General features: G+C 48.0%; 1 protein-coding gene and 1 pseudogene across 2 annotated transcripts; both read left to right on the forward strand.

The window, feature by feature from the left end:
- Positions 1 to 10,291: 10,291 nt before the first annotated feature.
- Positions 10,292 to 12,637, forward strand: LOC120668787 (protein SHI RELATED SEQUENCE 1-like). 2 transcript variants are annotated; one of them, XM_039948582.1, is made up of 3 exons: positions 10,292 to 10,733; positions 11,090 to 11,814; positions 11,913 to 12,637. In XM_039948582.1, exons 2-3 carry the CDS (start codon positions 11,178 to 11,180, stop codon positions 12,287 to 12,289), a joined length of 1,014 nt encoding a protein of 337 aa, XP_039804516.1. In that variant the 5' UTR covers positions 10,292 to 10,733; positions 11,090 to 11,177; the 3' UTR covers positions 12,290 to 12,637. The 2 variants fall into 2 exon arrangements, with proteins under 2 accessions (XP_039804516.1, XP_039804515.1); XM_039948581.1 differs by having other exon boundaries at positions 10,293 to 10,733; positions 11,082 to 11,814.
- A 540-nt stretch (positions 12,638 to 13,177) lies between these two features.
- On the forward strand, positions 13,178 to 13,724 carry LOC120669502 (annotated as a pseudogene).
- Positions 13,725 to 15,211: the final 1,487 nt, after the last annotated feature.

Below are 15,211 nucleotides of genomic sequence, written 5' to 3' on the forward strand. Positions count from 1 at the left end.
TTCCGGACGGATGCTTTGTCAGTCGCGCTATTCTGATTTGGCAGTATATTTAGATAGTCATGGCGTTGAGGATTTCTTATCTCATAGACTCAGTTGTACTTGGTCGTCTTGGTCGTCTTGTTAGGTTTCAGGGGCTGTTTGGGTTCCGTTTCTTTTTCATGCTCTTTTGTTTTAGGTCGCTTATCACCTGCTTAGAGGTTTGTTCTCTGCGCTACGAGGGTGCTCTCGCAGTCGCGTCGTGTAATTCTCTTCCTCTTAATGAAAACCGTGCTCAGGCATGGTCTCGAAAAAAATAATTGTGCACATATAAATGCTAAAACAACCTATAATTTAGAATATTTAGAACAGATGGAGTACTAAGATTATGAGGAGATAATAACACTAATTCAATTTGATGCAATATGGTGTATTTTGGAGCATTTATTTGTGTATATATGTAGTGATAGAAAAAGAGGAGAAAGAATGCGAGCAAAGGTAGGGGAGGAGGGCGCTACTAGCTTAGGTAGGAGTAGCTGCTAGAAGGTAGCAGCGAGGTGATCAGTGCACGAGTGTTGAGTGAGTTGAGAGGTGAAGAGAGAGTAGAGGTGATCGGAGAGAGACGGTGAAGGGCGTGGTGACCGGCCGGGTGAGGCATGCGAGCATGCAGGCATGTGACGCTTGGCCCAGCAGCCATCAAGTCGGCCGGGTTTCTATTGCGCTTTCTTGTCAAGCCGCTGCGACAAGGGACGGAGCATCCCTATTGCATCTATTTGCTCGTGGAAACGCCCGGCCGGCCGCCTGATGAGCTGATGAGATGAGCTACCTGCTGCTGCTGCTGCTGCATCGGCCTCTCTCTCCGTGGCCGCTGCTGGTGCTGGCCTCTGGAGAAGAAAAAAAATAAAGCTACTGTTCTGCTATAGTGCAACCAGTACGAGGCCACCACATATACACTTGGACACGCGAGCGGCCCATAGCTGCCGCTGGAACAAAGGGCATGCCCTTTACCTGCTGGCTTTAGTTTTTCTTCTTGCTCATCTTTTATCACCCCACCTATTTCTTTCTTATTTATTATTTTTTTCAAATATCCTGCCTGAGGAACTTCATTCATGACAATATACAGCTAAGCCATGCATGTACCATGGGCAATTTTGTTGATAGCAGTTTGAAGGTTATATTTGAACTTATCCTACTAGAGTATATATCTTTGAAATTAAAAGGTCATATATACACCCCAGTATTTTCATCACTGGTGATTAAAAAACCAACAAGAAAAAAATCAAAATATTTACATATGCGCATGCAAGAAAATTCCGGTAAATTAAAAGCTGGCTAGGAATTAATTTGTTGCAGGTGGATGGGAATCAAACTTTGGCCATATTTGTTTGGGAAGCACAGAAACAGTACCTTACGAAATACTACTAGTACTAGCAAATAATTAATCCTCCGATTAAGAGCTTCCTACACCAGCTACTGTTGAAGGAGTTAGCTAGAGTACAGAAGAGGTGGGGGCCATTGCTTGACTTGGACTTGTGTCTAGTTTCCCTGCCTGGAGGATTAAGCATGCATGCCTATAATTGCATGCATTACCATAACATGCAGTTTGTTATATTTGTTTTTCACTGTGTTGTTACAGTAATTTTCGGTATTCTCTTTAATTTTAATTTGCAGCTGATTTGGATTCACTGGCACAAGTGTTTCTGTTGTCAGCTTCATTGGCACGTCACGTGATATCTATGTCAGGTCGTAATTCGAATCATCATGTCGTGGCCATACTACCCTTGACTCAGAGGCTCAGACTGCATGCAGGGAGAACAGCAGCTTTTCTAGCTAGTTTACTGTTAGCGAAAATTAGCAGCTTTATATTCAGTACTGGCCGGTGATGATGGAGTTGTTAAGCATGCAATTCCTATCCCTTTCAGAATGGTTGTCAAGAACTGCAGCAAGAGGTGCTGATGTGGATTTTTGGGACCTGCAGCATCATATCCAATCCACAGAATGACAGGAAGCCAGCCGGGCCGGCCGCCCGGCCTGAGTGTGTCATTCAAAAACCTAATGGCACACCTCTCAAGGCATGCAGCACCTCCGGCCGGCATCCCTCTGCAGCAGGTTGCTCCTCAAGCGACGACCCCCAAACTCCAAAGGGAATGAGTTAGTTAAGCATAGGGATTTGGGCATTATGGCAGTCTCTCTCTCTCTCTCTCCCTTTTTCTTTTTTCTTTCTCTCTCCTTCCTCGGGTGTGGGTGTGTATGTCTTTGCAGTACATACATACAACGCGCGCACATTCATGTGGTGTTGTGGATGGGGACAGAAAGGGACTGAAATGAGTGAAAGGGAGTAAAAGAAGAGTCAACTCGTGTATTGCACAGGGCTCGAGAGCAAAGGCCAGCAAGTACTCAATTATTGGGACCTCACCCACATCACTGTCAATGTCAAATTTTAGGGGCCCTTTTAATCCCTTCTGTACCCAACAACGCTATAAAAAAGTAAAAATTAAAATTCGATCGATGGCCTCAGTACTTCCTTCAGAGTACAAAGGATCTTGCATGTGCAAATTTTACCCCAACACTACTCTCTTGTATTATTAGCTGTATTTCATATGGCTCAATATAATCAACAATCAGCACACATATATTAGAGGGTTGTGCCTTTTCTTAATTTTTGGGGCAATATTTTGAAGTTGTTCATCATGCTATGGGCCAGGACCTTTCCTATTCTTTCCCTGCTCGATCACACACTCTATATACTAATAAACTAGTATAAAAATAAAAGGGAATTAAACACCGGTATACTTAACATATGTGCGTGCTTGAATGGAGATTGATATATCCTATCTCATTTCAGATAAGCAGGAGAAAAATGCATTGCATTATTTACAGTAACCGTCACATGAAGGGAAACATATTCTCTTCTCCTTTTGCCTTGGCTGAATGACCCACGGTGCCTGTTTGCTGCATGTAGAGCACACTGTTCATATGTGCACTAAAGAAAAAGTTAGGCAAGTTTCTTATCACAACGGCCTTTAATTGGTACCCTGTGGAAAAATGAATTATGCTTTGACCCAATATAAAAGAGAATCTAAATGTAAGGTATTCAGATGCAGTTACACTTACCAATCAAATTCAGGGGCTTAGAAAATCGCACGCGTCAATAAGTCAAAAAGCATGTATATGTTTCATGAGTTTGACTGAATATACCTTTTATGTATCACAAAAGAATTGTTATGCTCCAAATTGTAGTGGTCAATGATGAACCAGTTATGTGTACAGTGGTTATACCATTCCGCTGGGATCATGGTTCTTGTATGTGGGCACATAAAAAATAAAATTTATATAAAAGAGACCATACCGTAGTGCTAACCATATATGTTATGGGTAGTTAATTAAGAAAGTTGATTCTTTGCCTATTAATTTTATGTTCTTTATTCTATGTGTCCCAGATTTAAGCAATGGTAATTACATAATCATTATCACTATTTAATTTCCAACTAGCATGTTTTTATATGCATTTTTCCATTTTGCTGATCAAAACAAAATTTCTGATAGAACTTTTAGCACATATAGAGATTGTACCTTTTAATATTGGTAGTTTCATAGACATCACTACGAAGAAAAGATCAAATAGAGTTAATTATATGTTCTATATTATTGCCCCTATTGCATATGATGATGGAAAAAATTGGATCTATACCATTAAAAGATCCTAAGTTAGATATATATCATCGTTATCTCACTGACATGTGGGGCTCACATGAGTCAATGATATGCGGGTCACGATGATATATATCTGACTTTGAGATATTTTAATGGTACTAAATTATATACCAGGCCCAAAATTAGATGATATATAAAAATTTCCAACCATTTTACGTGGACAAATTTCACCCAAATAATTTCATATCAAGCTGGACCCACATGTACTGATGTACCTGCAACGCTATGATATGTCTCATTTCTGAGTCCGGCTGAAGAGAGATGAATGTGGCGATGATTAATTCACTCGATGGCAGTAAGAGAATATATGCATAGATATTCTATTCTTGCCTGGTTCAGACAAACCGCTCCAGTGTTGTAGTACATGAGAGAAAAATTGGGCCCGGAGAGAATGGAAGCTAGCTGGCCGTTGTTTTTATTTTATATATATTTATTTTTTCAGGACAATAGTCTTTTCATCAAAATTTATTGAGTTAAAGGTGGGGTTTGAACTCACAACTGAGATCAAACTCGATAATCAGATAAGTATTACCAACCGTTCACCCAAACAAAATCTTAGTACGGCACCCAGACTCTTTAATTTATTAATTCTATATCATCAAATCCTCTGAGGATATTAATCTTTAGTTTTAGTGCACGCAACTGTGTTATTTTGGACACTTCTTGAACTTTTCCACTGTGTGAATCAACTCCCATCGACAAGATACCTTGTCGACACATGCACCCGGACTCTACACTTCTGGTGCATTCTTAACTTTCAATTCCTTACTTCTCTTTTTTACTGAAACGACGACATAGCTAGATCGTCCATATAACCTACCGCTGGTTGGTTGGTCACTTGTTCATCTACCTTTTATCATATCGATCAGACCGTGAAAGGACTCACTAGTATTGCAACCATACAAATGTCGATCAGTCGAGAGATGGAAACTTGACTTGATCATTAAAATTACAAACCAGTAAATAATCGTCATCGCTCTACCGACTGATCGCCCGATTAAAAAGAGTTGCAACCTAATCTAATTAATCTCGCTTGCTACCCACTCCATTTACTTGTAGAGCAACAGCATACACAAGATATATATTACACACATGTTATTAGCTCACCATTTTGGTCTCCAGCATATATAGTGCGTACTGGGCTATGGAAAAGACTTGAATTGAGGTGGTTATGATCACTATCCATGGTGCCTCATGAGACGCTGTGTCTACATGGAGCAACAGATGATGAGGACCCACTAGTATAGGTAGAGACGACCAAAGACCTAATAAGCTAGCTAATAAGACCACATGCTGGCTGCTACTAGCTTAACCAACAAAAGTGGCTACTAGGAATGCTGGTTGCGCATGGATACATACATGTAGGATCAGAGGTAGTAGGAGAAGTGCATGCAGCTGCTGGAACAGTCGGAGTGGAGGCCCATGCATGTTTTTGCTATATAGCTACCATACGACCTTGTCATATGGTTTATTTGCTGTCACGTCACAGCAGCATGTAAATGTATTATGAACACATTAAGAAACTAATATAGTTGTCAACCTCAACTTCAAGTTTCAATAAAGTATATAGTAGCCGCGCTTGTTAGCGTCGATTACTACAACTTCCATGGTAAACAATGGCAGGATGTGTGTGTAGTTCAAGGTGTACTACTTTAGTTTTGATCATTTCACTTACAGAGCTAGCACTTTTTCTTTACCCCCAGGAGGGTGCTTCCTTTCTTTGAGCATTTCTTGCACTACTGCATAAAAAGTTTGTAGAAACGAGTCAAATTCTAGTCCGCCCCTGAAAAAAATCATGGCGTTGCTACAAATCATTTTTATAGTAGTGTTGGGGGTCTCAGACTGTACATATGCCTAGCTCCCATATGTAGGCCTCTTTTGGCACACATGAATTTCACAAGATTTTTGCAGACTCGTTTGTATTCCCGTAGGAATTGGGGAAAATCGCTCGTTACGTTCCACAAAAGGCCACATATACATATACTTGGTTTAATTTGGGTCATTTCTTGTTCTTCAATCCAACAAGCACATACCTTCTCCGTTCCAAAATGCAATGTGCTTAATTTTGTCCTAATTCAAACTTTTATGAGTTTATTTGAAATTTATAGAAAAATGTATTATTAGTATATATAATACCAAATAAATGCACCATCAAGACATATTTCATGGTGAATTTAATAAAACTAACTTGGCACTGTAGACATTGATTTCTTTTTATATAAAGCTGGTCAAAATTAAATAAATAAGTTTGACTTAGGATGAAATTAAAACACCTTGCCTTTTTTCAATATATGGAGTAGGACTTGTGACTTACTAATATAGTTCCATTCCATGTGTACATTTGTGCTCTCACCATCGTCAGTTCGTTAAGTACTCCTTTACTGCTCTTTTGGGCATTTTATCCTCGCTTGGTCCAAAAAGGTAAACTCAGCAAATGCTTCGTTAATTCTAGACTAGTAGGATTTGAGATTTGACCCGGCGATGCGATGCTAAAAATGCACGACACAGAGGACATGATGAGAGCGAGACAAGCTCCCAAATAAAGGTCGGTGTGGCTTCTCCGGCGCGGCGCGGCGCAGAGGATCCCTGCAGCCTCGGGTGTGCTTTACATGATGATCAGCGACCTTTTTACGGCAAGGGGTGGAGGATCATGAGGCACTGACAGCAGGTTCTTGGTGTCGACGCCACGCCGGCCATGGCAGGATCGATCAGGATGAACAGCAGCAGCAGCAGCGTCGTCAGAGCAGATCGAAAGAAAGCCAGGGGCAAGCATGTGGTGACAACAAGACACCAATTTAAAACGCCATGGCCGCAACAACAAACACGGGCCGGGCCAGCTGCCTGCAGGGATCCATGCATGAAGCTTCTCTCACTAGTCACTGGTGTTACTGTTCACTCTCTCTCGCTGCCGCCTCAGCCCTCACCCTACTGCCGCCTAGCTACAGTACGCCGCCGCGCGCGCGCCTCCGATCCCTCCCTCCCTCTCCCTCCCATGGCGTGCAAGAACGTGGTCGAGAGAGAGAGAGAGAGAGAGCTGGGGATGAGCTGCCGGCCGGACAGCGGCGGCTTTCGCGGCCGGCCGGAAAGGTCGCCCGACACAGGCCCTGGATTCCCGCCACGTGGTGAGGCATGCGCCGTCCGCTGGCGCCTAGACGGCCGGGATGGCCCCACGCTACGCGCCCCCTCGGGGTTTTAAACTCGCCCAGCTACGGCCACTCCTAGCTGCCGCCGCTCCCGTTCCGTTCCCCCCTCTCTCTCTATCTTTTTTTTTTTCACTTTGCCTTTTTTTTCACTGCTCCTGCTCCACTCCTCCTGCAAAATCAGCTTTCCGGTGATGGCACAGGCGGATGAAAATTCCCAACAGTTTTTGAGAGTGCGTGCAACATTTCCTGTCTGCAACAAGGTACTACTCCTACACTATAGCATGCAATGCTTGCCTCGGCCCAAAAGATTTTGTTCACCCAGCCAGCAAAGGTGTTGGATCGGAATATACTAGATGTCTCAATAATAAATAAAAATATACTATTCTGCTGGTACCCCTAAGTAAATCTACCAGCATGAACTCTAAAACATTTCATGGAGAATGTACATTATATTTTTATATATGGAGTTAAAAATTTTATTTCCACATTCATGTCCACATTACTACACAGTACAATAATACTAGTACTAATTCTCTTGTACTACTACCTCTGAATATATAGAAAAACAGTTGTTTCCAAGTAACACATTCATTGTGACAATAGGCAAGGACACTATATATACTAGCCACATTAATGCGCTAGATAGTATTAAGAAGCAAGGTTAAAGTTTATGCACGAATTGGACTGAATTGAATTGTTGCAGCTTGTAGGCTCCATGCTTGTGTAGTGTACGTTACTTTTGACCATGCCTAGCTAAGTGGAGCTGCCTATATATATAGTGATGCCCTTGTACTTCGGGTAGCTAATAAGTGGTATTATATCATTTACAATCATATGCATTTTTAGAAAGTAAAAAATAAAAGAGACCATACATGCTCTGTTATTCCACTACCGGACTCGGGTTGTTTGCCGAGTGTCAAGAACACTCGGCAAAGGCCCTATTGCACTCGGCATAAGCTCTCGGCAAACAAAGGGACGGCAAAGCCGGCTTTGCCGAGTGCTTTTTGTCGGGCACTCGGCAAAGATTGTGCCGTGTGCATTTTGACACTCGGCAAAAAAATAAACGAGAAATAAAAAAATGGTCTGCGCCGCCGCCGTTGCTGCTCCCACGCCGGCCGCCGCCGCTGCTCGCGCTGCCGTTGCTCCTCGCGCCGACGTTCCACGCGCCGCCCTCCTCGCGCCGGCCGCCGACGCCGCCGCTCGTGCCGGCCGCCGCCGCTGCTCGCGCCGCCGTTGCTCCTTGCGCCGACGTTCCACACGCCGCCCTCCTCGCGCCGGCCGCCGACGCCGCCGCCGCTGTTCCTCGCGATGCTGTAGCTCGCGCCGCCACTGGTCCTCCCGTCGTCGCCGCTGGAGCTCGCGCCGGCCGCGGCCGCCGACACCGCCGCCGCTGCTCGGGCCGGCCGCCGCCGCCGCCACCGCCGCTGTTCGTCGTGCCGGCCGCCGCATTTGCTGCTCGCGCCAGCCGCCGCCGCCGCTGGTCCTCCCGCCGGCCGCTCCTGCCACTCCTCACGCCGGCCGCCACCACCGCCGCTCAAGCCGGCCGCCGCCGCCGCCACTGCTCGCGCCGGCCGCTGCCGCCACCCCTCGCCCCGCCGCCGCTCCCCACTACAACGAGGGGCGAGCGAAGGGGGGAGGAGAGGGGCAGCCTCGTTGCGCCGTGTCGAAGGGGAGAGGGCCGGAGAGGAGGGCGGAGAGGAGGGCCAGAGAGGAGGGCGGAGAGGAGGGGAGAGGGCGGAGAGGAGGGGCAGCCTCGCTGCGCCGTGCCTGGGTGGGGAGAAGAGGGCGGACGGTGGGGAGAAGATAAGGCAGACGGTTTGAAATAGAGGAGGAGAGATAGGCGCGGGCGTGGGAGGTGAAAAAATTTGGTTCGCCGAGTGCCAAATCTAGCACTCGGTAAAATGTATTTTTTTGCCGAGTGGTAGCACTCGGCAAACTTTTTTTTTTCATTTTTTCTCTTCCTTTCTTTTTTGGTTGAGTGCTAAATTATTTTTCAAAATTTGTTCCAACATACTTTGAAAATACCTTATCACATTCATTCGTCGATACATATTTGATGCTTTAGCGAAAAATTGATCATTATTTCATATAATTTTGGCTCAAATTTCATTTATACAAATGAAGTTAAAAAATAAAAATTATCAAATGAATTAAAAAAAATACCAAAATTTAACATGACACGGGCTTCGATGTCTATTGGCTATACAAAAATTTTGGGAGTCAAACCACACCTCGACTGCCACTTCCACTCCAAATCATACCGGATCATTCTCAACAATCATGAAACTTCTTCAGAGATGTTCGGGTTGTGAGCAATGTACGTGACAACCTATGTGAAATCTTCTCAATTTTTTACCACAACCTCTACATATGATATCATGACATCTTGTCAAACTTCATAATTTTTGGACTTTCTTTGCTTTTTATAGAATTTAAAAACCGCTTAGGCACGCGGTGGAGGTCGTGTTTCCTGAATAAGATATTCGAAATTTCTTTTGGTTTCATAGTTGTGGCCTAAATGTGGATTGAATACCATGAATATCAAGTTTCTACTCATTTTTTTCATATATTTGAATGACTAGCTGTTCAAATTTGACTTGATTCAAAAAATTACCAAAAATTAAATTAATCAGTTAAATATAGCAAATGAACTCAAAAATACACCAAACTTGACTATGGGGTAGTACATGTTGTATGTGGAGATCAAAAAAATTTTGAGGTTCAAAAGAAAGAAAAAATTAATAATTTGCCGAGTGCCAGGAAGAGACACTCGGCAAAGGTGATTCTTTGCCGAGTGTCATGTCTTTGCCGAGTGTCTGGCACTCGGCAAAGGTGGTTTTGCCGAGTGTCGACTCTTTGCCGAGTGTTTTGGGTCTGGCACTTGGCAAAGGGTGTCTTTGCCGAGTGCCCGATATATGACACTCGGCAAAGGAGTCAGCACTCGGCATTGTTGAGCTTTCCGGTAGTGTTCCAACCATAAAAATATATCTTCATCGTTTAATTAATGCATAAAAATGGATAAGTATTCTGATGTTTTGTTATATAAAAAAATGGCATGCATGCATGCTACTAGCATTGTGTAGTAGGAGTATTCACACCCTTCTGTTGGACATGGACATCAAATAATAGAATAATACACTCAGATAACGGAAATAAATTATCCTACCAACTGAACTAACTCCCAAGGCAGTGCATGCGAGCTGTGGGGAAGAGGAAGACGACGACCACACTGCAAAGGTATTCTTTCTCCTGTCAGTAAAAATTCCTCCATGTCCTCTGTCGCCATGTAGTCATGCTGTTATTGACAAGCAAGGCATGAAGAAGGGGCAAGGACAGCTGCGGTAATAACTCGGCAAGGCGAGGTACAAAATGTAAAAAGGGCGGCAAAGCAAAACAAACTCTGCAAAAGAAAAGGAAGGAAATTAAAATATACTAGCACATTCTCTCTCTCCTCTCACTCCATTTCTTCCTTTTCCTCTCTCTTGCATCCCTTCTCTCTTTCATCTGGTTGGGTGGACAGAGAAGGGAGCACGCAACCAAGGGAACGAAGAGAGAGAGAGAAGAGAGGTGAGCTGTGCGAGAGCAATAAATAGAAATTAAGGTCCGAGCCGTCTCCATGGCGGCGTTTGCAGGCGCCCTCGAATTCGTCCCCTCCCTTCCCTTCTCCCATCTCTTCTTCCTCCTCTTTATATAGCCTAACACCTCATCTCCTCATCACCCCAAAAAGCAGCTCTCCCTCGCTTGCGTTCTCTACCAGCAGCTAACCTCCTCCCCCTCCTCCTCCAGATACTACTTCTAGAGAGAGAAAGAGAGGCTTAGACCCAAGGGGCCAAGAGAGGAAAGCAATCAAGCAAGAAGAGGCGGATTAGAGGCGAGCCTCCTATTTTCAGCAAAGGCAAGGTGAGTACTAGCACTGATGAGTGATGAGGAGAGGTGCTAGTCGAGTAGTGGAGCAAGCTTCTCTCACTACTCCCACATGCATATGCCACTCATCATCAGCAAGCCTATCCTCATCTACGCTTGCTTACACAAATCTCTCTCGATCTCTATGAGCTTCTCTCTACAGATCTACGATCCATCCATCCACTACTGAGCTATGTCAATCTACATACGCAGCTCATCTAACCTACATGTCACACAACCCCATGCCCGCTGCCGTGTCTGTTGTTGCTGTTGCCTCTGCAGCTTCAGCTTCTGCAGCTGCTTTTTTTCTCACTCCCAAGATCTCTACTTGTTTTTTTGCTGTAGGAGACTAGGAGCTAGGCGAGAGAGAGGAGGAGCTGCGGAGGCTTCTTTGTGGTGCACTCTCTCGCTCTTCTTGATGGGTGGTGGTTGCTGCCTCGCATGGCTGGGTTCTCTCTGAGAGGCGGCGGCGGAGGAGGTGGGAGAGGCGGAGACCGCGCCGGCGATCACCCGATCGGCGCCGACAGCCTGTTCCTGTACGCGCGCGGGGCGGCCGCCGCGGCCGCCGACACGGCGGCCAGCGGCGGCGGGGGCGGGGGAATAGGGTTCCAACTATGGCACCCGCACCAGCAGGCGGCCGCCGCGCCGCACACGTCGCAGTTCTTCTCCTCAGGCGTGGCGACGGGAGTCGTGCTGGGGTTCTCCTCGCATGATGGCAGCGGCGGGATCGGCGGCCCCGGAGGCGGAGGCGCGGGGGGCGGCAGGGCGGGGACGAGCTGCCAGGACTGCGGCAACAACGCGAAGAAGGACTGCACCCACATGCGGTGCCGGACCTGCTGCCGGAGCCGCGGCTTCAGCTGCCCGACCCACGTCAAGAGCACCTGGGTCCCCGCCGCCAAGCGCCGCGAGCGCCAGCAGCAGCTCGCCGCGCTCTTCCGCGGCGCCGCCAACAACAACAGCGCCAGCGCCGCCGCCGCCGCCGCTGCGGCCGCGAGCAAGCGGCCGCACGAGCTCGTCCGGTCCCTCGGGCGCTTGCCGTCGGCCAACTCCGCTATGGTCACCACAACTACTTCCTCAGGTATGCCTCTTTATTTGGCTCTTTTCAATTGACTCTTTGGCATGACGCGTCGACGATTATCTAACCAGTCAAATGATGCAATGGTGATGCGGTTGCAGGCGACGGCAGCGGTGGGAGGTTCCCGCCGGAGCTGAACGTGGAGGCGGTGTTCCGGTGCGTGCGGATCGGGCCGGTGGACGAGCCGGACGCGGAGCTCGCGTACCAGACGGCGGTGAGCATCGGCGGCCACACTTTCAAGGGGATCCTGCGTGACCACGGGCCGGCGGATGACGCGGCGGTGGGCCAGCTGCCGCCGTCCTCGGCGGAGTACCACCAGCTGACGGGGCAGGCGAGGGAAGGCTCGTCGCCGGCGGGGAGCAGCGAGGCGGCGGCAACGGTGGCGACCTCCGCGGCGGTGCTGATGGACCCGTACCCGACGCCGATCGGCGCCTTCGCCGCAGGCACCCAGTTCTTCCCTCATAACCCTAGAACCTAGCTTAATTAGCTAGCTGCTCTTCAATTTCTATCCTAGCTTAATTCCTTGATGGTTTCATTTACTTCCAAAGATGATGAACATGAGCTAAGTCGTCGTCGTCGTCGTCATGATCAACAAACAAATTCGAGACAAGAAGAGACAAGAGATTTTAATTATATTGTTACTACTGCTACTACTCATCATTCGAGAGTCGTTGATCGATGAACACTAATGTGCGATCAATCGAGCATAATGTTGTTATTAGCTAAGAGATGCATGAGCTACTAAGTCTTATTTCGAGCTTATAAGTTAGCCACGTTAATGCAATGCAAAGAGAAGAATTTAAGTGTAGTAGTTTCATTCCTCAAATGATGGGACTTGATTTGTTTTCTCCTCAGTTGTTTACTCCATTTGACATGCAGCATGTGATTAGTTAGTGATACTGTATAGTATCATCTAGTTTATTATAAGCTAATCCTCCCATGAGTATAGTTCTATATATAATTAAGTAGGTCCTACACTTGTACTACTACGTAGATCACAATGTGCTTGCCTGCATTAATCAATCTGCTGCTTTATTTTGTATTATGTACATGCATGGGGAAGCTTCTCTCTCTGGATTTGCCTTGTGTGTAAAGTTGGGCGTTTCGTCTTGCATTGGTGTTTTTTATATGATTTGTTGCATGTTTTGGGCTACCGATGATGCATGTTTTGTTCCTCCAGTTTGGTTCTTTTTAGGAAAAAGTCCACTTTTGACCCCTCAACTCTTTACAAAGTCTAATTTTGACCCTCAACTACAAAACCGTCCAGTACCAGTACCCCAACTACCAAAACCGTTCACTTTTAGCACCTGACTCTGATTTTGGTGGTTTTCATCTGACATGGCACATGTTGACCAGTATTGACCCGATGACGTGGACAGACAGGGCACATGTTCTCCAGCTCGTCACCGACGTCCGCTCCCCGCACAACCACATCCGCGTCGCCGACGTGTCCCCGCGCGCCGCAGGCCACCCGCTGGGCGGCGCCCGCCTCCTCCTCCTCGACGACCCCGGCAACATCCACTCCCTCTCGTTCCCCCGCTGCGCCCGCCGCTGCCCGCTCACCGCCACCTACCTCGACGCCTTCGCCACGCTCCCGCCGCTCCTCCCGCGCTGTCCTCGGCTTCGGCGCCGGCTCCGCGGCCCGCGCGCTCCTCCACTTCCACCCGGACCTCTCCGTGCACGGCTGGGAGCTCGACCCCGCCGTCCTAGCCGTCGCCCGCGACTTCTTCGGCCTCGCCGAGCTCAAGAAGGACCACGCGGCGCGCCTGTCCGTGCACGTCGGCGAGCCGAGCTCGAGAAGGACCACGTGGTGCCGGAATTGAAGGGGAAAGGGACCAGGGAGGCCGAGGGGCTCACCACGAACTCATTTTGGGGGTTGATTTGGGCGGAGGAGGGCCGGAGAAGCAGATCGACGTGAGGGGTGGGGGGCAGAGCTCGTGGTGCTCCAATGGCGGCCGGCGGCAGGGCCACTGATTCCGACCAATTCAACTGTGGTTCGTGGACACCACAGTGCTCAGGAAGGAGCATGCCGCCGATGCGTTCCAGAGCATGTACGCACATATGGCCTGCGGGCTTTGCCAGCGCCACGACGTGCTCCACGTGGGCGCTGTCTTCGCGTCGGGCCTCCTCCGCGCCATCCACTTCCTGCAGCTCCACTGGGAGCAGCTCGCCACCGACATCGAGGCCGGCGCGCTGACCCCGCGTGTGGCCGACCCGTTCGTCCGCGAGGCCGTGGCGGCCATCCTCCGTCCGGACCTGGAGCTGGCCCGATTCCTCCACGCCGAGTGCTCCTGCGGCGACTGGGCGGGAATCGTCACACGCGTGTGGCCCAACGCCGAGTCCTGCGCGCGCCTTGAGGCTCCTGCTGCTCGGCATCAGCACCACGGCGCCTTCCTCGATGATGGCTGCTGTTCCATGGGCGGCGCGCCCTCCGCCGCCGTGTCCGCCGAGCAGCACGCGGCTGCACAGGAGCGGAGGCGACCAGGGCGGCGTGGGAAGGCGACCGGGGCTAGGGCGGCGCGCAGGGGCGGAGACGGCCGGGGCCGGGGCCGGGGCCGGGGCCGGGGCGGTGCAGGGAGAGCCGGAGTCGGGGCGCGGGGAGAGATAAGAAAGATGGGAGAGAGGGGAAGGGATGACACGTGGGACCCACTGCTTAGTTGGCAAAAAAAAAAGAAAACCACTGCCACGTCACCTCAAAACCACCAAAACCAGCATCGAGGGTGAAAATTGAACGGTTTTAACAGTTGAGGTACCAAACTTACCTGGTTTTAGAGTTAGGGGTTAAAGTTGGACTTAGACAAGAGTTGAGGTGCCAAAAATGGACTTTTTCCTTCTTTTTAAGCAAGCTTGCTGTTCTACCGTGGATGGATGAGCAATCAGCTTCTGCTTGCTCCAGAACATGGGAAAGTACAGCAGTATTTCTATGCATTTTTGCAGGGATTGATGCGGCTTTTCGATTATCCTTCGGCTAATCTCGACGATGCTTCCTTGTAACATCTTGGGCTCTCTCTCCCCTCCTCCATTTCTCTCTCTAGAGTACATAGTGACCTTGTCACACCACTGTTCCTCTTTTCCTAGGGGTACTATTTGCAATATTCTTTTGGTGAAGTGACGTAGATCAATGTTGCAGTTCTTTAACAATTAAAAGGGAAATCCACCATATACCAGTCACATGGAATGATGGAAGAAAATGTCAACAATCTACATGATTTGTCGTTTAAAGAAACAATGTGTGCATGGCTTATACTCTCTTGAAAAAGCTGTAGGGTTGATCCAATTAAGCCTAGGCATTAGTTCACAGCCAGAATATAACATTGCCTTCACTTGACAATATTTCTCACTTTCAATTGATAACTATTTGGGCCATTATTGCTCATGTGTTTACCCACCCATAAATTTT

The sequence above is a fragment of the Panicum virgatum genome, chromosome 4N, assembly GCF_016808335.1.
Source record: "Panicum virgatum strain AP13 chromosome 4N, P.virgatum_v5, whole genome shotgun sequence".
Taxonomy (NCBI): domain Eukaryota; kingdom Viridiplantae; phylum Streptophyta; class Magnoliopsida; order Poales; family Poaceae; genus Panicum; species Panicum virgatum.